Source organism: Esox lucius, chromosome 9 (assembly GCF_011004845.1).
Source record: "Esox lucius isolate fEsoLuc1 chromosome 9, fEsoLuc1.pri, whole genome shotgun sequence".
NCBI classification, from domain to species: domain Eukaryota; kingdom Metazoa; phylum Chordata; class Actinopteri; order Esociformes; family Esocidae; genus Esox; species Esox lucius.
The window spans coordinates 13,557,326-13,584,177 of record NC_047577.1 but is presented as its reverse complement, the minus strand read 5'-3'; the positions used below and the strand labels follow the sequence as shown (position 1 = coordinate 13,584,177).

The following is a 26,852-nucleotide window of genomic DNA, read 5'->3' as shown; positions in this document are numbered from 1 at the left end:
AGAGAGAGGACAGACTGATACAGCAAGGTTCTACTGGATGACTGAACCATCCATTACTGGATGACTGAACCATCCATTACTGAGAGGACAGACTGATACAGCAGGGTTCTACCGGATGACTCGTCCCTCCCACACTCATCCCTTACAGTCACTCGGATGGTGATTTGACAGGCCAGCTGGCAGAGTACACACACACATACACACACACACACATACACACACACACACACACACACACACCAAGGCTGCCACTGCTCCAGCACACAAAAACACACGCACAAGCATGCCTGCATAGACACGCATAGAAACATGAACATGCAGACAGGTGGACATACAGTGACTTTGAGTTAAAAGCATATAATCACCTCACAGTCAAACATTGTTCATGAGCAGGGGGCAAGTCAGTGCAAACACTGGAAACCCAATGGCAGCCCCTCCTCAGTGAATAAGAACAAGGAGATGAAGTACATGATGACAATAAGAAGGCTCATCATTCTGAAACCAATAGACAGACATAAAAGTAAATAATGAAGTGATAATTTCTAACATTAAAAAAGCACGGAAACAGATCTCCCCCTCCCTCTTTCTTGCCACAACAGAACGACAAAAGACTTTGCCCGAGGCAAATGCTAGCTGCATTCTCCCAGCTAACATGTTACAACAAACACGGAGCAACGCAACGGTTAACCATTCCAACGTAAGCCCCATTCACAGAACTGTTACTGTGGGCAGATGACAACCCAACAACCCAAACCGTGCGGTATTTCCAGCAAACTTTCCATAATTTCAAAGAACATAAATAAAGATTTTCGTTTTGGTTGGCTAGGGTAGTGTGGGATTATCAAGCTACGAAAAGGTCTGTTGAGTCTCACTAGTTTTGTTTCACCAGGCTGCGTGTGCGTTGTGTTTTTCAATGTGTGTGGGTGTGTGTGTGTGTGTGTGTTTGCTGTGTTTTTCATGAGCCTGGGTTTTTTTTTCTCATATGTGTGTGTTTGTGTGTGTGTCTGTGTGTGTGTGTTTGTGTGTGTGTGTGTTTGTGTGAGCAGAAACTCTGGGAAGAAAACACAAGGCTGACCTAAAGTGTGGTCCACTGACTGTCGCAGTACTTTCACCTTGTTGACTAACCCAAATCCTAAAATATACCCCAGGAGAAAAATCTAAGTCAAAACGCAACATCAAATCAAAAGCTGCAAATATGTAAAACTGTTCTATTCAAACGTAGCAGTCAGCTACATTGACAGTATAAATCATATGCAGAAGCAGACAGTTAGCTAGCTAGTCAACCAACCAGTAGGGTGGATATAGATATCTTGTTGACTAATGAGATATCAAGAGAGCGCCAAACAACATTCTCAGCTGCCTCCGAGGCTGCTGGGAGAAATTCACCAAGCCGCACCTTGGAGAGTCGTCGGTTCAGTGTGGTTATTCCTTTCTCAATCCTCCTCTTCTCGCTATCTTCTTCTAGCTGTTTCTTCCCCTCTTTCTCTCCGTTTCCCACAGTGCTATGTGCGCAACCTCTCTTTATTGGCTGGGGTCACAGATGGTTGCCAATAGCAACCTGGAATTTGATGGTGGTGGTGTGGGTTGGGGGGGGTTGGTGATGTCAGTTTGGCTATTTTGGAACGCTGAAGTAATAATGTTGAAACGGGCAATGTGGATATGAAGAGAGGGAGAAAAGGGAGGAGAAGGAAAGAGAGGGAGGAGAAGGAAAGAGAGGGAGGAAGAAAGAGAGGGAGGAGAAGGAGAAGAGGGGAGGAGAAGGTGAAGAGGACTGAGGGCCTGTGGAGAGCTCAGGGAGAGAGACCTTTCATTTCAGAACACGCTGTGCAAACAAGCTCCTCTTGCTTACGCACAAACAAACACACAAACATGAACATGAACACACACACACACACGCGCATTGGTGCTTGTTCAGTGGTGTGCTGCTAAATTTGCGATTACTCATAATAGCAGGAGGTGAACAACAGCTGAAGGAAGTAACAGACACCAGAGAAGGGATGCTTGACTCCTGCTCAGTCAATCCGGTGTTTCACTCATGAAATGAAAGACATTCACCAGCCTCGTTAAACGGGAAGCAGGACCTGATTAATCTCCTCACATTAACACTGTCGTTAAGTTCTTATAGCTTTTTAAGTTCGGGTTCACACACACAGTGCTGCTTGCGTGCCATGGTAGGACAGAACAGAGCAATGTATTCAGTCACCAGCACTGACCACCACCACATATCCTGGTCATTAAATAGGAGAGGCCACGCAGCGCATTTCTGTCTTCTGTCCTCTTATCTCTCCCCCTCTGTCTGTCTTACCCTCTCTCTCCCCCATCTCCATACATCTCTCCCACCGTGCCTCTCAGACTATTTCTCATCCATCTCAATCCCTCTCTGTACCTCCCTTTCTCTCATCCCTTTCTCCTCCCTTCGTTACTCTCTCGCTCCCTCCCTTCATTTTGCTGGCACTGATGTATTGGGCCCCTGGGGGTGACATGGGGAGGTCACAGGGCCCCAGTAACTGTAGACATCCACCGACACAACCAGAGGACCTCCAGGGGCCCGGCCTGGCTTCTCTCTCTGCCAGTCCCTCTCTATTCTCTGTCTCTTATTTCTGCAGTCCACACTCTAGGACCATCACGCTGCCTGACCTCTCCAGGCAGCGACACCACAAGCTAGTTGGTCACTGACAGAGACATCCCACTGCCCTCGGAGGTCTCCCTCTTGAATACCGCTGACCGCGTCACAGCGTCGGCCGAATGCTCGTCACAACCCGGGTTAGGTAACGTTGCTGCTGTGAGAGACAAGGCGGCCAGCTGGACACATTAGGAACATTACGGGCCTGGATTTTGTGAGACACTCGTGTCGGTATTGACCGAAGTTTGTAACTCAGAGCTTTCGCAGGGGACAGGAGTGCTCGGATCGTAATCCCAGTGTGCATCTCCCAGGAGTATAAAATGGCAGTCTTACAGTTTTTTCTACTCCAGCGGTTGCTGTACACACTAAGCGTGCGCGCGTGTGTGTGTTTGTGGGGGGTGGTAGGTCATCCACACTTAGATTTATTCCTAAATACAGCACAGCAAGAAAAAGCATTGCTGAGCATGACATGGCTTACTGTCTCCCATGGCTAACTAGTGTAGCGGAGGCTGTGTGTTATGGTGCTAGCCGTGTTCCGCTTTAGACAAATGAGGGAGACGATCGAGAGAGTCTTTTTTTTTTTTTTGCCTAACACCCCTGGATAAATGTTTTTCAGCTACCACTGCAACATCTAGTAACAGCCTTGATGGTTGCTATGGAGACAATGTGCTGCACTCTGAAAATTGCCCTTTTCCCTTTGAGGAGCTGGAGAACACTGAGGGACAGTAGGACTGCTTGGTAGAGCAACAAAGGAGCGTCAGGGTTTTTTGTGCTTCTTTGCAATGTTTTGGGCAGGCCTATGACATGTTCTCTGAATATTCCAGCAGAGAGCATTAATCGTCCTAAAATCCCTAACTTTAAAGTGATTTGTCCGAATCCACATGACACACTCAAATGAAAGACACAGCTTTTAAGTTCTATTTTGGATATGACAACCCAACACTTGGTAGAATTTGTCGGTAGACAGCATTAAATAGTCTTCAAAAATCATAAATCCACAAAACACAATCTGCGATGAACATTAAGCTCATGAAATTAGCCAAATATCTTCCTTCTTCCTCCCATCCTCTCCCAGAGGCTGGCATGCTGTTCCTCCAGCATTTTTAAATAAAAGCTTAAGGATATAAAAAAAAATACAATACATCAACATGAATAGAAGACAGTCGGCCACACACACACGACCTTCACTCCTTGCTTGGAAGGGCAGTTTTCTCACAATGCTAGCTAGCTTGCTAGTCACTATATTGGAGGGCTAAATCATCTGTTTGTTACGACAACGATTCAGATGAACATTCTCTCCAAGGGTCTAGAAGGGGAGATGGCCTTTTTGCAAAGACTGAGTGGTGCTAGGGTAGGAGGAGGATAACTGGAAATGAGTCTCCGACCACAACTGAGGTGGATTTTTGTGAGAAATAATGAAATATGATGACAAATAAATCACTTAAGGTCAAGATAATTATCGGACTCCCTGCAAAGACTGGTTGTACTTATATCAGTAACACAAACTTCCCACATCAGAGTTAGTCAAAATCAGAGTTAGCGAAAACCAGATTTAGTCAGCGTCTACATTTTCCAGCAAGATACTTAAGCGATATCAGAGGTCCGGCGTGCAATTCGGATCAAACGAATCCACGCAGCTTTCTCAGGATCTCAGGGGGTCAAGCAGGGGGAAAATGGTGGAGTATGTGTTTAGGTAAACCTGTCCCTTGAAAAGCACAATGCATCTGTGTTAGTGTATCCTGTCTCTTTATCTGTCTTAGCGATCTCTGAAAACAGTTCTGGGGAACTCCCTCAGAGAAAAACACAGGACTGAAATGAGACACCTGTCTTGTATGGTAACATTTTTTAATTAGTTATGCAGATTATACAGTAACACATCAAAATCAAGTCTACAACACAACAACATCAGGAGAAATTGAAGGGCTCTGAATACTATGCACGGTATGTGGATTCAACATTTCCCGACAACTCTGTGATTGTTGTTTCTTGGTCATGCCTTTTGGTGTGTTGCATCATCTCCACACCCACCGCGCGTCATGTTTCGCAGATGTCCCGTGAGGCTGCAAGTTACGAGCGGCTCTGCCCGTTGGACCTGACGGACGTCTGGATGGGAAAACCAAACGCGCTTCGCAAAGTGTCGAGAAAGCGGGAGAATTCACACAGTGCACAGGGACGCCTTGGTATTTTCCACCCCTCGATATTAACCCGGCGCGCATGTTATTCAGGATGTGCATATAACCACAAACAACTATACTCCAGGTATACAACTATCTCCTCAGTCCTTAGTGCCTGAATGTGCAACTCTTAAGAGTCAGAATGTCAGATGATACTGAATGTATAACACTTCCTAGGCTGATTTTTGTCTGACAGCTTTTTTAACAAGCCACCTTTCATTTCAGACGGGTTCCGTACGGAAGTAAAACAGGGTCTACAATTCTGTGTAAGATCTTACAAGGGTTGATATGTCTGCCTTGTTCTACATCATACTGCGTTTAAGTTGGATGAATAGTGTATGTGTCAGATATCTTAGTAGGCGAGTGCTTGATAAAAATGGACGGGCCACATAAGCCGGCTGTGTAGAGAGTCAAATATGAATTGTGTTGAAAGGGGAGCCAGTGAGAACCAGAGCGATATTCAACTGCACGTACAGTTCAGTGGATGTAGTATGATACAGTTATAAGAGGCAGGTATAAGTAGTAAGTTAAGAAGTTTTGTCACACAGTTAAGTGTTTGGACACTGGGGTGGCCATCTTTGCAGTTCTTGAGCTGAAAGCACACACAATCGCACGCTCCTCATGTAGACGTCTGAAGCGTGTTTCCTCCTGCACAAATACTGCACACAAACACACACACCCACACACACACCTCGCAGTCTTTCCTCCCACCAACGCCTCTGCTCTAGCTTCCGTTCTTCATCACCTATGTTTCGGGTTTCTATTCCGCCAAGTACATCAGGGACTTCTGTTCTGTGTCCTCTTTCTAAAGGCCCCTTTCCCTTAACCACGTGCAGACCTCTTACTGAATCACCCGACCAGACACCGTGTTTACTCTCTGCTTCTTGAAAAACTTCACCTTTGCCTGCCCCAGTGTGTAGACTCGTGCTTTTTTCCATCGACTCAGAGCGCTTAGCCAGTGAAGCCACTACGCATACCTTCCAGTGTAGAAAAAACGCTAAGGCAAGTGTGTGGAATCTTCCGGAAAATACAGACATTGCTCCTGGGTGAAAGGTATCCAAATTTTCATTAACCTGGTATAAGTAACCCCCCCCCCCCCCCCCAGGGCTTAGATCCATTTACACAGCCCTCTGTCACATACATCCACTCTCGGTTGCTTATCCAGACGTCTGTGGTACAGCAGGAAGTCAACATCCAAGTTAGGCTCTACTTCAACCACGCAACAAAGCCTGTCTTGTGAACTGCGAAAGGTCACAGCGCGCCTCTCCGCTTATTAACCTCCCCCCTTGACCTGGCGACTCCTCGTCTGTCAGCCCGGAAGACTGTTCACCGCCTCCTTCACCCTACGCTCCCCGAACAATTAGAGGTGAAAACGCCCGCAACCCAAAATCTGAGCCAGTCCAAAGGAGTGAACCCTGCGGTCACAACCTCTTCCACGTCAGTATCACCGACACTGTTTCTTCCCACCTCTATGTTGATGATACTATCCTTCCAAATGTCCGCACCCATCCTCCACCCTGCTGTAGCCACTCTCAGAGCAACGTTGCGCAAGTGCATGAGGTACTTTCTTGTTTTCTCAAGATAAACCACGACTCGGTCTCCGGCCAAACACACCCTCGTCACGAACAACAACCCTGTTAAACCAGCAGCACAATGCCTATACCTGACCGGATGATTCACTTAAACACCCACATCAGTACCCTAAAAGGCAATGTTTTGGTGGCATTAGTTAAAGGATCAGTTTACATTACCTAGTAGTCCATCCTTAAGATTAGTTTAAGGATCAGTAGCTATCAGCAGGGTCCACTGTGTATTCCACAGTGTATGTAATGTTGTGGGATGTGCTGCACTGCCATGGCCTTAAGTGAACAGTGTTGAAGTGCACAGCGGTAAAGTGCATAGCGTTAAAGTACACAGCGTTAAAGTGCACAGCGTTAAAGTACACAGTGTTAAAGTACACAGTGTTAAAGTACACAGTGTTAAAGTGCACAGTGTTAAAGTACACAGTGTTAAAGTGCACAGCGGCAAACTGCCCAGTGTTTATGTGCACAACGGTAAAGTGCACAGCGGTGAAGTGCACAGTGTTAAAGTACACAGCGTTAAAGTACACAGTGGTAAAGTGCACAGCGTTAAAGTACACAGTGTTAAAGTGCACAGCGGTGAAGTGCACTGTGCAGGATGTGGACAGCATCGGCACCACCAGTTCTGCTGTGGTGTCTGTCATTGTACAGCAGTAGTGGGGATTCATGATCTCCTTGGTGACATTGGTGCGTGGTGACAGATGCTGGCATGCTGGAGGCCAGCACAACCATTACAACTCCAGACGGGTGAGGAGTGGGTTTTCAAGAAGAAGATAACGTGGCACTTTCATGTGCAGGACACAGAGATAGATATACTGGAAACACGGCATGTGCCACTGATATCTTTAATGTGATCCAATGTAAATGAAAGTTCTACACTCCGCGGGAGCAAATGGCCTTGCTCCATCCTGAACAACACACTAAAGATTTTGAGGATTAGGTTGCTTTAGTTGTCAACTGCACGAACGTTCAAAAGAAATGCAACTTCTGCTTTTAAAGTGAAGCTGGCTCTATATTAGGCACAATGCCTTTTGTTTTTGCCAATCTAGCAACCTTTCACTTCCTGGCACAACGTTCCTAACCACAGGGCTTACCATCAAACAAGGGTGACATAGCAGAAATACAGTCTTGCATAACACCATACTGTCTAGTGCTCGAACCTTCATCTCCATCCGCCGCAGACACCCTGACCATCAGCCCCCGGCCAGACCTGTGAACCCGCGCCCTTAGAGTACACAGAGATCAGAATAGTTTTCCGACGCTCCCTCTCACTCTCCTTCTCAGGTATGTCTGAGTCCTAAACTGCAGGGCCCTCCCGACCCTGGTCAAAAGAAGTGCATTATATCAGGGAAGAGGGGATGGCTTTGGAAGCGCCGTCGCCTGCAAGCCGACGAGGGGGCCAGGTCCCACGAGCGTATCCATTTCACCCCTCTTTCCTGGCCCCAGACTTACTTGCGGGGATAAGAGCTTGTTAATCCAGAGGTAAGATGAATGGTGGCACTGTCTCTGAGTGTTGGGGGGGGACCAGAGGGAGGTAGTCAGTGGGGACCAAGCCCCCGGGCAGGCTGCGATACAGACAGCCAGGCACAAAGACTGTCTCTGTCCTCCATCTCCAACATGGTGAAATAAAATGGACAGAATACATACGCCCCGCCTGTGTTCCGTGTGTCTACAATATTTGGATATTTTTTATTACTTTTATTCAATAGTTAATTTCATAATATCATTACCTTTTGAAAAGCCCTTTAGAACGATGTTGTGTGCATTTAGCTCATTACCATAGTTATACAGTCAATCGTGTGATACCCTTTCAGGATGCAAAATTAGATAAGCATATCCCTTCCGGATGTAGAATTAAATAAGCAAACTGCTTGCCTTGTGTCAGGTACCTTAATCAAATTTACCTTGGCCTATACCTTCAGTCTGAACATGTCCCACTAAAGATTTTTGACTGAAAAATAGCTACTAGTTATCAGCTGTTTGCTAACAGCTGTTTGAACTACCCAACGCGACCCAGTTTGTAATTAGCTTGCCAATTTGATGTGGTCCATCAAAATATGTTTGTATAAGTTTCTGTTTAAATGTGTGTAACTCCATAAATCTCTGGTGACAAACACAATTTTCTGAACTTGTCAGTCAAATATAAAGTAAGCACTAGAAGGCAGATTTGAACAAACACAACACACACCTGCAGCCCCAGGTACATAAAGCATATTCGTAAGCAAAATAATAGCAGAAACTGAACAGGTGGGATTCGTGGGGATAAATGCGTTCTTTTATAACGACATAAACAAATAGCAAACGTTAAGTCATTCTTTCTTTGTAAAGATAAAAGGCAAGGCCTCAACTATGTAAAATGACAATTCGATCTACCTTATCCAGGTGATTGCGACCTGAACCCACATAAGACAAAGGCATTATTATTACAAGACAAACCTGACAAGGAAATCCAAATGCTCAAATGTATTTGTCAGATGTTTTTTTTACAGCTGTGATTTGAAATACCTCGAAATTTCAAAAGACTAAATAGCCTACGACTATGAACCCTACAGTTTAAACCCTATAACTGCAAAGGGCTCACAGTTGAAAGTCTCAAACGAATTTGCTAATACGTTGTTCCATGGAGCTTCTGAAGGCACGAGACCCAGTAAAAAGCATGTGCATTTCATTTAAATGACAACTACCTCTTATCCAGTGTGATCCGGCGCCATTAGGTTTCGTATGATGATTTACAGTTAAGAGAAATAGAGAGAGGCTGGATGTCTCCCCCTCTTCCACACTGACCCCAGGGCTGTAAGACCTAATTCACTAAATCTCCAGCCATCAACCCACCAACCATGCGCTCCCGAAGAGACAAACGTCAACAGAACAGACGCCTCCTCGAGTGTGTGTCCGCATGTTCTTTCTGAGAGTGAGTAAGCAGTTATTTTTATTTTTTTATCACCTCAATAAACATAACTCATCCCCTTATTATTTTTAACTAAGGAGACGCGCTGATAGAATATAATCCAACAAGTTGGCTACGTTTCTTTAGCGCAGAAAAAAAGAAAATAGAGAAGGAAAAATAAGGAAACAGACACTGCAGATAAAACTGACCCCAGACATTTCTTAAAATGTTCTGGGTTTTTGTAAAGAATCGTACACTACATAGGTACACCATATACACCATATGAGAAACACCATGTACATAATCCTAGTCTGTAGCAGGGTCCTCTGGAGCAATGACGGGTTGAAAGACAATTCTAAGTTGGATAAGGGGGCCTGAGAATTAGTTTGATGAGGAATTGTGACCCCCAAAATGTGTAGAAGCTGTACAACCCAACATATGCACATAGGAGCCCTTCTTTATAACCCAGAACGTGGATGCTCAAAACTCAGTTAGGTCCCGACACACACACTTCCTTCCTGTAATCAGTCTCAGTGGGATTGTGATAAGAGTTCTGTCACACACGGGAAATCAAACGCAGCTGGTTGCCAGTCAATAAGAGAAGCCATCTGACAGTGCCCAGATGGACGGACACACCAAGGCACTGTGAGGATTGACTCCTTCCTGTATCTGGTCTGATCACGCTCTGGGCCAAGCGGAAGAACACACATTCATGGGTCGTGTAGTTCAAGTACATTACAATATTATTTTGAAAGTACCCTCAACTGATGAAGAGTTAGTCTGAAGTGCATTGCTGTTTGACAACACAACACATCTCCTTAAAGAAGGCACATGATTAGCAGTAAAAAAAAACATTTCATAATTTTGTCGTCACCAGATTGATCTTATATGCAACATAACGTCAGCCAGCTAGCTACTGTTGAGTATTTTAGACCAAGTTAGTTAGCATGGCGCACAATCTTTTTACGACAACATATACATTTGTTGTTTTATATAACATATATTCAAGCCACTGTGAAGCAATTTAGGCCAAAAGTTTAATTAGCTCCTAATTAATGTCACTAGCCCCCATACAACATTCGACCATCAACATCTTTATAACGTCCTTGTTACAATGATAACAATAGCATTAACAGAACCGAGTGACAGGGGGTGCATTCCATGACTACAAAGGGCACAAACAGAACTCCAACACACTGGTGTTACAGAGCACTTAAAGGGAAGTGTTACACAGCACTTAAAGGGAAGTGTTACACAGCACTTAAAGGGAAGTGTTACACAGCACTTAAAGGGAAGTGTTACACAGCACTTAAAGGGAAGTGTTACACAGAACTTAAAGGGAAGTGTTACACAGCACTTAAAGGGAAGTGTTACACAGAACTTAAAGGGAAGTGTTACACAGCACTTAAAGGGAAGTGTTACACAGCACTTAATGGGAAGTGTTCACATAAATGCACAGTTGTGACCGTAAGCATTGGCACTCTTGCAATTCATTCAAATAATTCACCGTCTAAAGGTATGACAGTTTCAACTGGCACTATCTGTCGACAACTCAGTGAAAGGGGCTATGGTAGGAGAACCACTGCTGAGAGAGAGTAATAAGACAGACTGACAACAATTTGCTGAAACACAACTGTACATACCACAATCCTTCAGGGACAATCTCCTGTGGACAGATAAGACCAAATTAGAGCTTTTTGGCCAATCACACCATGTCTATATTTACAGAAAACAAAATGATGCCTTCAAAGAAAAGAACACCTTCATCACAGTCAAACACAGAAGACGATCAGTGATGTTTTGGGGTTGCTTTGACACCTCTGGTAATGTGTGCCTTGAAAGTGTACATGGCATCGCAATGTCTAACTCACTGTCTGTAAGCTGGATCCCTGTCAAAAGTCATCTGTCTTTTAGCTGGAAAATGACCCCAAACTTGAAAAAGCAACAGCAAGTAGTCAGCAGTAAATCCAGATAAAAATCCCATTGAAAACCTGCAGAGAGATCTGAAAACAGCAGTTGGGAGGCACCTTTAAAATCGGGTAGAACTGGAACAGTTTGAACAAGACGAGACCAGACAGTCAGTACAGAAGTACAGAAGTACAAAGGTAAATAAATCTTATTTGGCTAGGGGAAGCTCAGTCATTTTAGCCAAAAGCCATGCTACCAGATATTGATTTGAGGATGTCAATAATTTAGTCAATGCCATTTCTGTTCACTTTCAGATTTCAAAGGATACGCTAGGTTCTGAATTAAAGCAAAGGTTCTGCAATATTAACAGTGAAATAAAGAACTGTGGAGACCAAATACTTTGGTAAATTCCAACTTGTTTTTTTGAGACAATGTGAGTTATTTGTAGAAAGTGCAAGGGTGCCAATACTTTCAGCCACAACTGCATATACAGCAGTAGTCATCAGACCACTCAACAGTTCATTACATTATTTGAAAAGACAGCATTTGCATTGTGTCCAAAGTTTCTTCTACAAAAAGCTCTAGCGTAGTTTAAACAATTCAACGGTGTGAGTCATGTGGAGAAGGGGTTTTGAAATCCATAATTAGCTAAAAACAATTGTGCTGTAAAGTGGTTCTCCTTTAGGTCATTCTTCTATGGATGACCCTGAATGGGGTTCACTACACTTGATATTTCCATAGCTGGCATTCATTATCGACCTTCGGTTACACTGGTCTCAGTAGCACATCAACTTAATTCGTTCTGGGTTGAAGATGAGTCGGCTCGAGCACAAAAACAACAATAACAGCAGATGATCACCATGTTATAATAGTGCATTCAGTTTGTTTGTTTATGTTTAAGGGCTATGGCAGATCTTTATAGAGCCCTCCAGAATGATTGACAACCTGGTTAACAATGAGCAAACAAGCAGAGAACGTCACGGCGGCTCATCAGCTTGATCTTCAACTCGAAATGTGAGTGCAATCTAACCTTTAATTTAGGTACATTTGTTAAAAGAAGAAACTAGTTGATAATCACAAGGTTTTTTCTTGAAAAAAACAATACTGTATTTTGATATTTTGATAATTGATACCCCATCATTTAGTACTTCATGCACGCCCTCGGCCAAAATAACATCAAGGGACCTGAGACCGTTCAGTCATGCAGAATCCCTCAGGATTATTCAAAGTCCTTGGTCCTCGCTTGTGGGCTTTCCGCTTCAACTCACCCCAGGGTGTAGGTCAGGGGTCTGGGATGACAACTGCAAAGTTTGATTCTGTCGTCAATGAGACATTTTGGTGTGGCCCAGGAGAAATGCTTTTGATCATTGTACTTTTGGAAGATCCAACAATGGCCCAATGTTAGCCTTATGGCAGATTTCTTTTATAAGAATTTGTAGGTTGCCAATTATTTTAAACATTACACATGTTGAAATATATTTAATCATCATGAATTTGTTTCTGTTCTTTAAAAAAAAATAATTAAAGGTTAGATTTCTCTCATAGTTTGAATGTCAAATCAAGTATATACGTACAATTCGATTTTTCTTCATGTTTACAAAGAGTGACAATAATTCTGGAATGCATATTGTATATGGAGAACATTGCGTTTGTGTGAGTCCAAAATGTATATTCTAAGGGCCGGTTACAGGCATAAGCAGTCGCTTAGACTGGTTCTCAAACTATGGTACGTGTACCACTGGTGGTACGCAGTGGTCCCTTTGATGGATATATATTCAGTGAAATGTTTTCTGAGGTGAATCGCAGTGTAAAAAGTTTGAAAACCTCTGCGGCCTCCGGCCAAGCATTTTTAAATTGGGAGTTGGTCAAGCCTGCGACAACTGTCTTAGGCTATCTATCTAACTGACATAGGCTATCTATCTCCACCTCAATGCATAATTTGCATTTAACTTGCAGGAATTGTGCTGTAAACTAATGTACTCCGTCCTAACTAATATCTTCAGATGGTAGACTAAGGTCGCCCGATTCTTATTCAAACAGAGTTATGAAAGTACAAGAAATGTGTTGAGAAACAAGAGCAGTGCATTTTCCGTAACTAATCAAATGACCTGTTATACAAAATTCCTGGTTGGAAGATTAGGGAATGAGAGGATAACATTTAAGGAAAAACTGAGCATTTTGCATGACTGGTCCAAACATCTATCATGGTAGAATACACATCAGCTTCCCTCCAGGAGGAGGCTACAGGTGGAGCACAGAACCTTTTTGACCACCCGCAGCATGAAACAACTGCGCTAGAATAGCACGCAGATGATAGATGAATGAAAACTTTCACTTACACAAACGCGTGGTAGATGAACGCCCATGCTCGTGGTCTCTCCAGCACGTTGTACAGTACGTTTTGTAGCCTCCGGTATCGGACGTTTCTTCGGCCGCTCTGAGCGCTATATATGAGCGGCTTCCCCAACAAGCTCAGCCGGGCCCCCTGCTTTCCCCTCAGTCTCTCCGAACCTCCGGTGCTTGTGGGGCTGGTGGCCGACAGCAAACCGTCCCCGGCACTGGCGTTGTTCATCATCCTTCGTCCGGACTCCACATCCTTCAAGTCGTAGCCCTCCGCGCGGTGGCCCGGCGAGGTTTTCATCCAGAGCCCCGTGCCGCCTTCATCTCCGCTGTGGTTGCGTGGCATGGCATCACCAGGGCGGGCATAGAGTACTGCCTTGCGGAGATCCTCTGGGGCATGCGTATCTGTCTTGAAGGTGTAGATCTAGATGTGGAGCTGTCTGAATGAACTGCAAATTAAGTATTCTAGCTCCCGGGAGTTAGATATGAAACAATAGCCAAGGCACGCTGTTTAGCCAGTGTTGTGTTTTGACCGCCCTCTTTCGCTATCTCATGAACCGTCACCACTCCACATGTAACAGTCGGTTTTCCACAGCTGTGTTGCCTGCGCGTAAACGAAATGCACTGCGCCCGCAATTCTTAGTTGGGTGCGTCTGTTCCCAACATATGTTCACCACTATCACAGTTTAAACTGCCTCTTGCCAGCAATAGTTTCTGCTCACACTCCGTTCGTAGCGTATAGCACAAAACATAGAGGAAGTAAATCTAACATGAAAGCGGACTTTCTCACCAGTGCACGGTGAGCAGCCTGTTGCTTCCGATACAGGTATCCGCCGAGGAGACCTAATGATAGCAAGGCGTGATGATAGCAAGGCACCGGCAAATTAAAGAACGCACTGCACCTCACAAAATGTTAGTCGTTTAACCAAGTGTCAACTTATTTATGACAGTTCCGTATCTTAGTATTATTTTGTGGCAGCATGTCCTCTGTCCTTAGAAACCAGTAAAAACCCGCAGCCAGGCGCATAATGCTTAGTGATTGATAGGTTGTGTCCGAGTGCTTGAATCACAAGTCGCAGTGAAAACCACGAATTCAATCCGTTGACGTTGAGGCAAAAACCATGCAAACAGCAGTCAGTACTCATACAATTTATTTCCTGTTAAAGTGCAAAATTACCAGACGTCTTTGAATGGTCCATAAAGTAGAATATAGCGTAATGAATTTTCCACTCAGTCAGAAGTTAAAATATATTCCAGTCGATGGAAACCGCAAACGGTATGGCTTCTGTATAAAATATCTTCACTAGCCCGAGCCTATATGGAAACACTCACAGGCGCAAAAGTCCTTCTGAATTCCACCAGGCAGCGCGTCACAACGAAATAAACTCTAGATTCTTTCAAAAATAATAATTATGAATGTATTGGATTTATTAATAATTCCGTGAAGAATTGCCTCTTATTTCTCTGTCAGCAGCAACTGTCACCCCGACCACGTGACATACAATCCAGAAATAAGTACAGAGACACATTTGTGTTTTTAAATGCGCAAGACTGACGACAGACAACAACTGTCAACTGTACTCTTGAAAAATATATATCATATATTGGATAGGTTTAATGTTAAATTGGCTTATATCTTTTACATTTTCCAATTACAAAATTGTAGTGTAAAGTAGTTCTCTTTTTTTAAAGGTAAAGACGTTGATGATTAAAAAAGTAGTTAACTAATAAAAAGGGATAGAAAACTTAGTTCGTTTATTTTGTTTCTCTACAAAGACATATGCAATGTTAACTATGCGTTTGTCTGTATAACGGTTCGCGGTAAAGGAAGTTGCAGGAAGGCAGTGGCGTATTGTTTTCTGATTCAGTGAACAGACACTTCCCTTTTCTTCACCAAAAGCTATGATGAACCTACTGAATGCTATTGTAATATTACATTGACATTTTTCGAACGCTCATATCCAGAGAGAACATTTATAAGTGGGGCAACCATGAAACACATTGATAGACAATAAATTAAAGGGGTAACACTTAGGGTAACACTTTATTTTAAGATTCCCAGATGTGTTTCAGTAGATTCTCTACAAAATATCTACTGACTAGCAGTACACTTGTAACTATATACTAACCCGTAATTCTTGCCCAAACCTTAACCTTTATCCTAATCCTAAACCATAGCTTAACCCTTACCCTAAAACTTGTTCTAAACCTTAACCTAACCACAACCATAGCAAGCAATTGCTTATCAAAAGATAGTAATACTATGAAAAACTTTCAACAAAATACATATAGCTTTTACAGATGGAAATTGGGACTCTCAAAATAAAGTGTGACCAAGAGCATTTGTGGTTTAAAAAGCTTGTAAAGTTTTTTCTATTTTCAAATGTCTTCTTTTTTTTAAAAGTCTTTATGACTTTATTTGCCTGAACAAAAATTGTATTAGTCCAAACCAAAACATTTACAGCAATCCACATCACAACTCACAATTCTTGTTGCAGGAGGATTATTTTCCTATTGTCAGAACTGGTCAAAGTAAGATCCAACACCTGTAGACGGCGTTGAAATGTCAGACCACAATAGGCTCTCTGTCCAATCTCTCCTTCGACCGACGATGCACTGACAAAACGACACCACCTGCTGGTGAGGAATGGTTAGTAACTCATTAGGCAGTTGTCACAGTTTTGGGGCTGTAAGCATTTATTGTAAGCATTTTAGGGCAATGCTAATCTGTAGTCTGGTGTTGTAGCTATACATGGAAAGTGTTTACATATAACCTATACACAGTTTATTTGTTTGGAAAAAAAATTCTTGTGTTTTTAGGAAAGTATTCTGTGTGACCTCCCTTAGAAACTATAACTGAAGTTTACTTTGGTAGACTGTGATTGTAAATGATTCCACATTTCAGGCAGAATTTTTCATGCCTCCTTTTTTAAAAACTGTTCTTTGTGTCATAATTGTGCTGAATACAGTGCTGAACATACCATTTTTACCAGTCAGTGTGGCCATTCCTTCCAAGATTTATTTTCACTGTAAAGTATGTACTTTGGTGCCAACTGAGTCTGCCAATTGCTGAACAAGCACTTCACTGGATTTCCTTCAGTCCCTGAAGATGCAGACAACCTCTAAGCAAATTAAATTTATTCTAGGATTAAGATATTAATCGCCTTTTGGACAACAAAATACATTATTGTTACTTTAATTGTATTGATGTATATATTTATTTTCTAATATTGTAGTGTTTTCTGAGTACAGAAACACTGACAACCCAGAAAGATTGCTTTAATCAATTGTCCCAGCTGTACACAAACTTTTCGCTGGTGGAGCTATATACTGTGCATCAGTTTCTTTTGCCAAACATACTTTCCAGCTGCTTCAGAAGGTGTCTTGTTTACAACAAGGTTAGGTCAGCTCTGTCAACACACAATGTAACTCAATGTCTCCCAACATGTCACAGCAGTGCCACTACAGACCAACATTGTATACACTGAATTCTAGCAGTAGCAACGTTTGAATGCTAACAAATATCTGGCCTTGCGTTATTTGACATGGGCAACATCCACATATAACTCCTTTGAAAACAGTGACCAATGGCAGGAAGCTAGATGCACAATATAGGCTAGGCTAGCTGGACTGTTTCCAAACCATTTCCAATCATTGTAAAAAAAAAAAACTCAAGAGGTCAACATAAAAGGAACAAAAAATTGTAATAGAATGAATGTGGTTATATTTTCATTTCCATTCTGTATTTCCTATTAATGATGAACCATAAAGATCGGCATCATTTGACCTAATGGACAAGGTCACTTCCTGGGAGCTGGAAAATAAGTATCTTGACTGTGTTATATTAGCTCTGGTCCACACACACACACACACACACACACATACACGCGCACACACACACACAGAGAGAGAGAGACAGACAGACACACACAAGTTGTGATCTCTGATCCAGTGACAAGGGTCAGGGGCTAGATTGCCTGCAGATGTTGCTTGAGAGGGCCCTCAACTTTCTTAATGAGAGGATGTGGAACATAAATCTCTGGGGCCCATGTTGACATGCGTCATGTTTGAGGTTGCACGAGAGGCCATTTTGGCACAACTGTAGCATTCATTGAGAGGAACTAACGCAGTCAGGGATAAAGGAAGTACATAAAGTCAAAGCTACCTTGTAGAGTTCATGTTGCTGTATGTACATTCAGCTCTATTCACATAGCTAGACATGAGCGTAGCTTGAGCGTAGCATCATTCAGGTATAAGTACACACTTCCTGTTCTGAGGGAACTGGCCCGTATCAAGGTCTACAACAAGAGAAACTTTCCTTGTCAAGTGCTCCACATGATGAACAGTGTTCTGATTATGTGGCCACTGGCAACACCAGGATGGGATTTGCACCCGTTTTTTTTTAAATAAAAAAAAAAACATTGACTTAGTGGTTTTGTCAATATTGCTTCAATGACAAAACACTTCATCTGTGTAAATGCAAACTGACCAAATCTTGTCACGGCAAAAAACAACAGCTCTCCGCAAAGTTAGAAAGATGTGGCTTAAAACATATAAGGGGTACATAGGTCATTGCCTGGGGCATTTGGTTTCAATGTTTTTGGAATATTTTTCAACAAATGAAAGATGGCATCTGTGAGATTACACACAGTCAATAGTAATTAGAAACTGCGTCACAAATATAATGCAGCCATATAGATAATTATTTACATATGGTCATTTTCAGTGTATTGTACTTTTCAGTTACAGCAAATTCTTTCGAGGCTACTCTTCACATCCACTAATTGTCACAATTTGGAGTTTTTATACTTCTAACTTCTTTAACATTTTTCGGATTTTCGAGGTTTAAGATACTGCTCTATTGTGTTCTGAGCGCCACTGATGTTCTAAATATATAATGAATCTGACCATGCCCTGTCACTCAAAGATGACAGAGACATAACTGAGACCCTCTAACCCACATCCCCCTTCTGTCTCTCTCCCTCTCTTTTCTGTCTCTCTCTCTCTCTCTTTCCTGTCTCTCTCTCCCTCTTTTCTGTCTCTCTCTCTCCCTCTTTTCTGTCTCTCTCCCTCTTCCTGGGAGTTCGGTTTCTCTGCTTTGCTTAGATGCCTATCAGAGGAGAATGACAGAGGGCATGGAGGGTTGAATTTGTGGAACTCTGGAAAATATTAGTTTTCCCACAAGCAAGTAATAAGATAGCATAGCGAAAGATACAATTTATTTTAGAGAGCATTTGCTTTTTTCTCTATTACAGTAATTCTGGTGAAGTGCATAATCTAGGCCTAAGAAATACATTTTAATATATAGTCTATATTAAAAATAATATATTATTGAAAACTTGGCTTGAATACTATTTCACATCTTTTAAATACTTTGTTTGGTTTGCTTGCCTGGAGTGTCAGTTTGCAGTTTTGTGAATATTTCATTTGTTTAAAAGGTTTTTCCAATCATATCAAAATGCTATGAGTGGTGTTGAGTGGAATAACGACGGCAGGTATGAGTGAAATTTCTTCCACACATTCTTTTTATTTGTAAATAATAAAAATGAACTCTTTTTTTATATATAAAACATACACATCATCTGAGCCACATTTGTTATACAAACAAGAAGTTTTGCAGTGAATACTTTCTTTTTTCTCCTAATAATATTCTTTTATAGTTGTTGTTTCAGTGGAACACATAAATTGTAAACAATCAGCATTTTTTTTCTCTCCCAATAATACTGATAAAGTAAAAGGAATAACTTAGCCTCGCTGAGTATGGAACGTAAATTAGTTATTTCTGTAAACGACTGGGGATGTAGAATGTAGGTTTCAAAGCAAGCGTAGAGAAGTGTAGTAATGACAGCTTCTGAGTGGTATGAAGAATAGCCTGATAGCCTAGTACACTCAAGGTTGGCCTGTTGGGACTAACCCAAAGCCTTGTAGTACAGAAGTGTTCATTTGCAGACTTTAGAAGTCTACCAGTGGTCCCTAGAGACAACTTGACAACGGGCCAATAATTAGACTCGGCCCTTTTTATGCAAATACCAGTCACCTGATTGTTTGGTTGTTGAATATTCACCAAAAAGACGCAATAACTTTCTTTGCATCATACTGTAAATAATGTATCCATATATGTAATCACATCATTATGTTCAACATAACTATACTTTGTATATAGGTTGATCTGATTTATACATATTTAACCATATAGTGTTAGCCCCATAGAGGTCAACTATGATGTGTACAGTAACAGTATATATATATATATATATATATATGAAAGAAGGGGTGGTGAGGACTGCTAGTAACACAGTACAGCACACGTTCAGTAGGGTCAAAAAAGACATCAACATAATCTCTGTAATGAATTAAGACTTGAGACATTCAGCACCGGGATGAGTGACGTGGACTATGCTTGACTGCAGCGGATCATTTCGAATGTCTTCGCGTGATGTGAATGGCTTCGGTTTCTTGGTTTATCTCTTTATTATTTAAGTACGAGCAAACTGTACAAGTGCATGCAACATACAAGCGGGCCTACGGCATGTGGAACTAACACACATCTAGTTCAGTTAAATCATTTTTTTTTTCTTCTCCCCAGTATCGATTTCGTTTTACAAAATGTGCATGCAGCTTGGAACGGGTCCGAGTCATGCTGGCCACGCCCCCCTCCAGTGTGGGAGGAGTCAGCAGGCCTGACAGAGGATGAGCATTGGTGTTCGTGTCCTGACAGATCAATCTGATTGGTTACTTTTCACATTCACAGAGATGCACAAGGAAATTGTGAGCAACTTGTCCATTTAGTCTTTCCATGAAATCGAGAAAACTAAGAAAGAAACTAAACAAAAAAAATCTAATTTGCAATCAGTATTTTTTTCTGTTTTTGTCAACATTTTTTCTCCAAAAAGATAAACTTTTTGCCGTAAAAAAATCAAGCTTATTGTGCTTGCATTTAAAATCTCAAAATAATGTAAACTTAAGTTTTGGATAAAAACCCCCAACATGTGTTAAGGGTAAGAAGAAGGTATTTCCAAAAACTGCGAAATCAAAGATACTGTTGTCAATGTATCTTTTTAATGTGAGGGTGGAAATAGATTTTCTTTTTTTTTACAGTGACTTGTTCACACCCTGGTGACACTTCAAAGTGACATTAATAATTATATTAATTGGTCAACCTCCTTGGAGATCTAATATACATCTATACAAAGAATACTGGTTTGGACTTTTTGTCTGTGATTGAATGAAGAAAACAACATAGTATAATAATTCCACTCTAATCTCATAGTCAAGTGTAAAAATCTTAATTTAAGCTCTGTCCCCGAACAGTCCCCTGCATCTCATTGCAGACACATAATTTTATTTTTCTCTATTACTTATTTTTTTCTCTTTGTGTCTTTTTTATCTCCATGCACACATACAGTATCAGACAACGTATCGTAAACCTCATACTCATCATAAAAACATTTTTGTGCCATAAGTAACAAATGGGGAGACATTTTTTTGAAAGCAACAAAAGATGAAAATAAAAGAGTGGCTTAGACCAGCCATGGTAAACATACTAAAAACAAAAAAGGATTTTTTGACAGATAAGGACCAGAATTGTGAATCTACAAAGTCTAGGCACCAGAAGGGAGGTCCCTGCTCATCCTGACCGACCCCACCCAGAAGCACTCGAACCTGGAGGCCGAAGTGCTGGCAGTCTGCCTGGGAGCCGGACAGGGGCCACAGCGCAGTGGACATTACGCTCCCCCAGGATGGCAGGGAGGATGACACCTCTGTCTTGGGTCCATACATTCTGACGCTAACATACTGTACATTTTAGTTTTTTTGATGGTTCGGCTAAAAACCACCACCCTGCTTCTTTAATTATTATAGATAATTCAGTTTCTACAAAGTGTCTCATATAAATCGAGTGTCTCCTTATCGCTCGACTACAGAGCAGCCCTACCTAGCTATCGGACATTGTTTATTACCAACAGCTCTAGTTCTTAGATCACAACCGAGAACAAACGATGACAATTTTTTTACTAAAATGAAACATCGAAACGTAGAGCTCTCTAAAGCAAACCACAAAATAAACGTTGACAGGAGTGATTGTCAGATCTCAACAAAGCTTTTTTTCATCATTGTGATTCTGTTTCTTGATTGTTGTTGTTCTAGAATGATGTTTGTCCGTTAATCTCTACTGTAATGTTCATTCGTTACACAAAAGCAATAAGATCGCTAATTGTCCCATTGGTCCACTAAGATTGGTAGCTCTATTCCCCGTTGGTCCACTAGGATCGAGTGCCTGGTGGGCCCGAGGAGCTGTCCAATGACGACTGGGAAGCACGTCGAGTCAGGGAGGCTAGTGTGGGGTCCACCAAGGAGGAGGGCGGGAACAACTTGTACCAGCCAATCACTGTGCTTGATAAGTCTAGCTCCTCCAATAGGATTTGTGCAACTCCCATGAAGCTTTTATGGTCCATTCGTCCATAGTCTCCCCAGACGATCACCTAAAAAAATTTTATAGAATTTTGCAGATATAACATTTTGTTTTCATTTTTATGTTCGTTGTCTTCAGAGGCTACATTTAATTCATTTAAAATAATTATAATTAATGTAAAATACTTACCTAAAATTACCTAAAATTTCATTTTCTTAATGGCCAATGCCGTAACCTGTCATGCCGACTACATAATACATCTACATGTGTATTAATAGTATGGTGAACAGTGAGAGAATGAGACATTTAAGCTTTTAATGGGAAACCTTTGCATGTGTCTCATTTATTCAGTCATCACCCTACCACATTAACTTGAAGGTAAATATCCACATACCAGGGCTACATTCAGTTTCAGAGTTTTTCGCTACTTGAATGTTCACTTAAATTAAACTGTCTGAACAACCAGTGGAAAAACAAGGAGGCTTTGGGAAATCTTGCCAGCATTGCAAACCTGTACCCTTTATTCGCTTCATTCATTACCTCAGGTCCCTAACCTTAACCCTAATCTGAATTCTAACCCTAACCTTAACCCTAACTGTGCAGCTGTGTGTAGCAGCAACAGGCCCTAGGCACCACACAAGTTCAATGTCACAAGCTCACTGGCATGTTTTTAGAGCCTCAGACAGCAGGCTATTCCCTGCATAAAATAAATTTTTCAGCCTTGACAACATTCTTTTGTATGTATTTTACCAAACAGCAGTACAGTTCATTTGGGCACATCTCATTCACCATGTTCTTTCTCAAAATGAATCAAATCATACAGTACAAAAAGCCGAAATGGCATCCTGGCATTTAAAGCTTACAAATTAACGCTGCAGGTCGAAATCTGGCCCACTGCTCTTTCATCAAAAAAATCTTCTGCATCTTTCCCCACTGTCTCTATCTAATGAAGCATAAAATGCCCGAAAACATATATAAAACAAATGTCACACCATAAAAGGCTTTGATTTTCACATATCTAATATTCTTACTATATGGAACCCAAAGTATTGGTCTTTGGACATTGCCAGACTTGACACTTACCTGTAAGACTTTACCCTGTGGGCTCTCCTCGAACTGCAGGGCTTGCTGGTACAGTGGGTCGAGTGTTTTCCGTGCAATCTTGGTTTTCTTTTTGGCCACATATGCTCCATTGTTCAGCAGATAAACCTTGACGTACGGAGCTGAAAGAAGGGCAGATTAAAATAAAGTCAACAGTCATTTTGTGGGTGCTAATATCCTAACTCCCCCTCAGTGCGTGGGGGTGGGTTCGGAGGCTTGGTCACCGCTGTCCTGTTCCCAATTACTGTTAAGTACCTTGCTTACAGACACATCGTCCACTTTGGCAACCTCTGGGTTACTGACACAATCCGCTAGGCTACCTGTGATCCTAAGGATAACTCATTGTGCCTATAACCACACACACATTCTGGGTTCTCCACGCGAGAGATCGCATGGACTCTGACGAACCATACAGCTTGACTAAAGAACCCTTTTCAAAGGCTTTCCCAATAGCCACTGAACATTATTTGGAACAGAAACAGGCTTAATCTCAATGCAGTCCTTCGGGCGTAACCGGAGTAGCCAAAACAGTCTCACCGGGGAGGGATTTGGATCCAGGCTTCTGGACCAGGCCCCGAGCTCTGATCACCTCCACCTCCAATTGACCCTTCTTGTCCATCATGCCGATCTGGATGTCACCTGGGACGAGGACGAGGCAAGGTGTAGTTGTAAGCGAACACATTACAAAGACATTCTCCGGGTAGGTGCAGAAGGAAGGCCATCAGCTGGAGACGCCGGAGGGGGTGTGGCCGTAGCGTTTAACCCGACCTGTACTGACCTCCTGAGCCCCTCATCCAGACTGACCCTCCCCAAAGACGCTTTCTTACAGACACCCTACAATCAATAAATCTGTCAAATCGATGTCCTCAAGTCCTTGGTTGATACATACTGGGCCAAGGAACTAAATTCCGTGAGTGCAAAGTTAACATAAGCAATAACTTTTAGAAATTACATTTTGCATAGACCAATTTTGTATTTTGACACGAAGAAGTGGGACCTACGTAGCTTAGCCGAGAAATAATTGCAACCGATTTGACATCCCAATAAAAGGGCCTTCAGTGTTATTGGGCCCCTGATTCAAGTCCATCTCAGACAGCCATTGATCCAGGATGGATGGAGCCTGACCTCCCCTTAGCCAGCCAATCAATGGCCACTCTCCCCTCCAGCCAGGCCTCATCGCATCAGGTCCCCAAGACACCACACGGATCATACAGGGGATCAAGTCAGCTACATCCTCGCCAGTCGCCCAAGGCGTACCCTTCCCAGACAGACATTTTCTGACAGCACGGGGCCTTTGGCGTAAGTCAAACCAGGCACTGAAATGTTAATAGTGCTTTTCAATTGGGGAAGGGTTCCATCTCTAATACAGTGACAGAAGTGAAATGCGCTGCGTTGACTCACCAATGGCAGGTGTGGCAAGGGTTTGTCTGCCCACCAGCTGGGCCGGACCCAGACCATCCAAGAAGTCACTGAACTGGTTGCCCGGCTGTCCCAGACGCACCCCGCCGAACAGCAGACTGGAACAGCGGAGAAAACACTGAAAACATACAACTAACTCTACCGCATGAAATCGAGCCTCCATGGATCTACCGGACGGATGAGTTTGAGGGAAATGCCGACGGAGGAAAAAGGAGAGAGGAAGAGAGGCGCTGGAGGTTGTACTGACTTTCCTTCCGAGTTGTAGCTGTTCATGGTCCCGTTGGTGGACTCTTTACTGGACTGCCGGCTCATGTTCCTGGTCATCTCCACGGCCATGCCCGTCTCCGTGCTCCTCTGGATGGAGGGACCCTTCTCTTTTTTCCCCTTCCCCTCTGGAAGAGAAGAGCGGAGAGAAAAAGCACAGATGAGAATGCAGCCAATGACCTGGTTAGCAGCCCCACCCCTTTGCTGTGGAGTTAAATCATTCCACACATAAAAGCACCTACAGAGGATCAAGCTGGTTTTGCCCGTGTGGCGCCTTTCTGGGAATAAGGTTGGAGAAGAAGAACACAGTGACATCTCCGGGGCATGGTCACCACGGTAACCTCAGTGAGGACCAAGGACCCAACAGGAAGAGAAAGAACCACGCGGCGAAAGTGCCCTTTCCTGTACTTTGCCATTTCCAACCAATCACAGCGGAACAATGGATTGGAGAGGGATGGAGAGGTCGGCAGGGCTCGTGGCCGCTCAAGTGTTCAGGGACCAAGGACCACATTTTCTCATATTCCCGAGGTTCTGTGAATTCAACCGCCCTCCGTCGTTTTTAGCCCCGCGGCGACCTTGCCATTGACGCAGACAATAACCTGCACCACGCTAAGGACCGGTCTGCGATGACGCGTAACGCCGAGATTGCGTAGTCAGGTTTAGTTTAATTAGACGAAGCAGATAGAAATACCCAAATGTTCGGAAGACTGTCGTACAGCAGGAGCAGAGAAAAAAGAGAAAATCCTCCTCACCTTCTCTCTCTCGCCCCAACAGGAACACGAACATGTTGGCAATAAAAAACGGAAATTCTCAAACAGAACACCAATCGTACTGCTCTATAACGATGAGGAGTGAGGCTGGGTGGGAGGGACCCCAGAGGCCCCAGCAACAAAGAGGAGTGCATGTGGAGCCTTTCAAGTCCCCTGCTCTCGTTCCTCTCTTTCCCCAGCACATGTTGAGCCCAGCTGGGCTGAGGGCAGCTCGCTAACCTCGCTCCCTCAAACTGGAAGCAGCGCTACTGGGGTTCTGGGTCAGAGTGCAAACATGCAATAAAACTCTTGACTGTGTGCTGTCTATGTTAAACGCGTAAGGTCTGAACCCAACGAAAGGCCGTTTTGGACGTTTACTGTTTTATCCAGGGCTTGACATGACATCAGTAAACAACGCCATAGGTCAGCTACAGGATCACAACCCCCAAAAAAACTACCTTGAGGTGAAACCGCAGCCTTTCATTGAGTCCAATTGAAATATCCGAGCCACATCCACTGTAACCCAACTCTACCACGCGTCCCTTTCATTCGGGCCGGGCCTTGACCTTTGAACTCACCGGGGCCACTGATCTGCGAGGTGCTGCGGCTGCGTCTGTTGGAGACGATGGACACCACCCTCGCACTGAGGCTGGAGCGCCTCTTCTTGCCGCCCATGCCCACTGTGCCCAGCGCCGTGTCCGACTGGCTGCCGTCGGTGCGCTCTGACGTGTAGATCTCGCCGCTCACGCTGGTGCTCTTCAGCATGCTCCTGCCCGGCGCTGTGCGGACCTGCCGACTAGACGGAGGAAGAGGAGGGAGGATAAGGCGGAAAGACGAGAGTTCAAATGCGGAATGGCGGCCTTGAGGTGTTAAAGGGGCGGGGGAGGGGGGTTCACGGGTTACCTTGGAAATGGGATGGAAACAAACTACATCCATTGAATTCACTTGAATATGCTCAGGTCTTTCAATATGACACGCAGCAAACCATGATTGGTGAGTGATGGTAACGCGTTTTAATGTTAAAACATCATACGGACGATACAAGAAAGCCTCAACAGACTCGGGAAACGTTTCAAAAACGTTATCTACAACTAGAACACAAAATGTCTTTGCCCATGAGGGTATGTTTGATCATATTAGTCTCTCAGTCTCAGGCGTTAGCTGTTTAGGCTTCTTCTCATACAGGCCAACACACAGCAAGGGCAGACGACATGCAGTGCTCGGCGGTGCCCCCTAGGGGCTTGGAGTAGCTGGTGCACGTCCACCCCCATCCCCACAGAGGGGGCTAGGGTGCTGCAGGAGAGCTCCGTCACACTACCTTGGCTCCCCATTCCCACAGGGGACCCTATCCAATGGACAAGGGGACTAGGGAAGGGTAGGGTGGCTTGGGGCCTCTC

General features: G+C 43.3%; 2 protein-coding genes across 19 annotated transcripts in view; both read right to left on the bottom strand.

Annotated features, from left to right (window-relative positions):
* kcnq5b (potassium voltage-gated channel, KQT-like subfamily, member 5b) overlaps positions 1 to 15,227 on the bottom strand; it is a 103,253-nt gene extending 88,026 nt beyond the window's left edge. For 3 of the 5 annotated variants that reach the window (XM_020049754.2, XM_020049753.2, XM_010872934.3), the window contains exon 1: positions 13,512 to 15,226. In XM_020049754.2, coding sequence (XP_019905313.2) covers positions 13,512 to 13,858 — 347 coding nt within the window. In that variant the 5' untranslated portion in view covers positions 13,859 to 15,226. Of the gene's footprint in view, positions 1 to 13,511 lie in introns of all 5 variants that reach the window. The other 2 variants (XM_020049752.2, XM_010872935.4) reach the window with 2 other exon arrangements.
* Positions 15,228 to 20,549: 5,322 nt separating this feature from the next.
* rims1b (regulating synaptic membrane exocytosis 1b) overlaps positions 20,550 to 26,852 on the bottom strand; it is a 66,609-nt gene continuing 60,306 nt past the window's right edge. For all 14 annotated transcript variants that reach the window (XM_034294363.1, XM_034294370.1, XM_034294366.1 and 11 more), the window contains 6 exons: positions 26,034 to 26,251; positions 24,690 to 24,834; positions 24,425 to 24,540; positions 23,561 to 23,662; positions 23,006 to 23,145; positions 20,550 to 21,992 (listed from right to left, as the gene is read on the bottom strand). In XM_034294363.1, the coding sequence (XP_034150254.1) occupies positions 21,774 to 21,992; positions 23,006 to 23,145; positions 23,561 to 23,662; positions 24,425 to 24,540; positions 24,690 to 24,834; positions 26,034 to 26,251 (940 nt within the window). In that variant the 3' untranslated portion in view covers positions 20,550 to 21,773. The remainder of the gene's footprint in view (positions 21,993 to 23,005; positions 23,146 to 23,560; positions 23,663 to 24,424; positions 24,541 to 24,689; positions 24,835 to 26,033; positions 26,252 to 26,852) is intronic.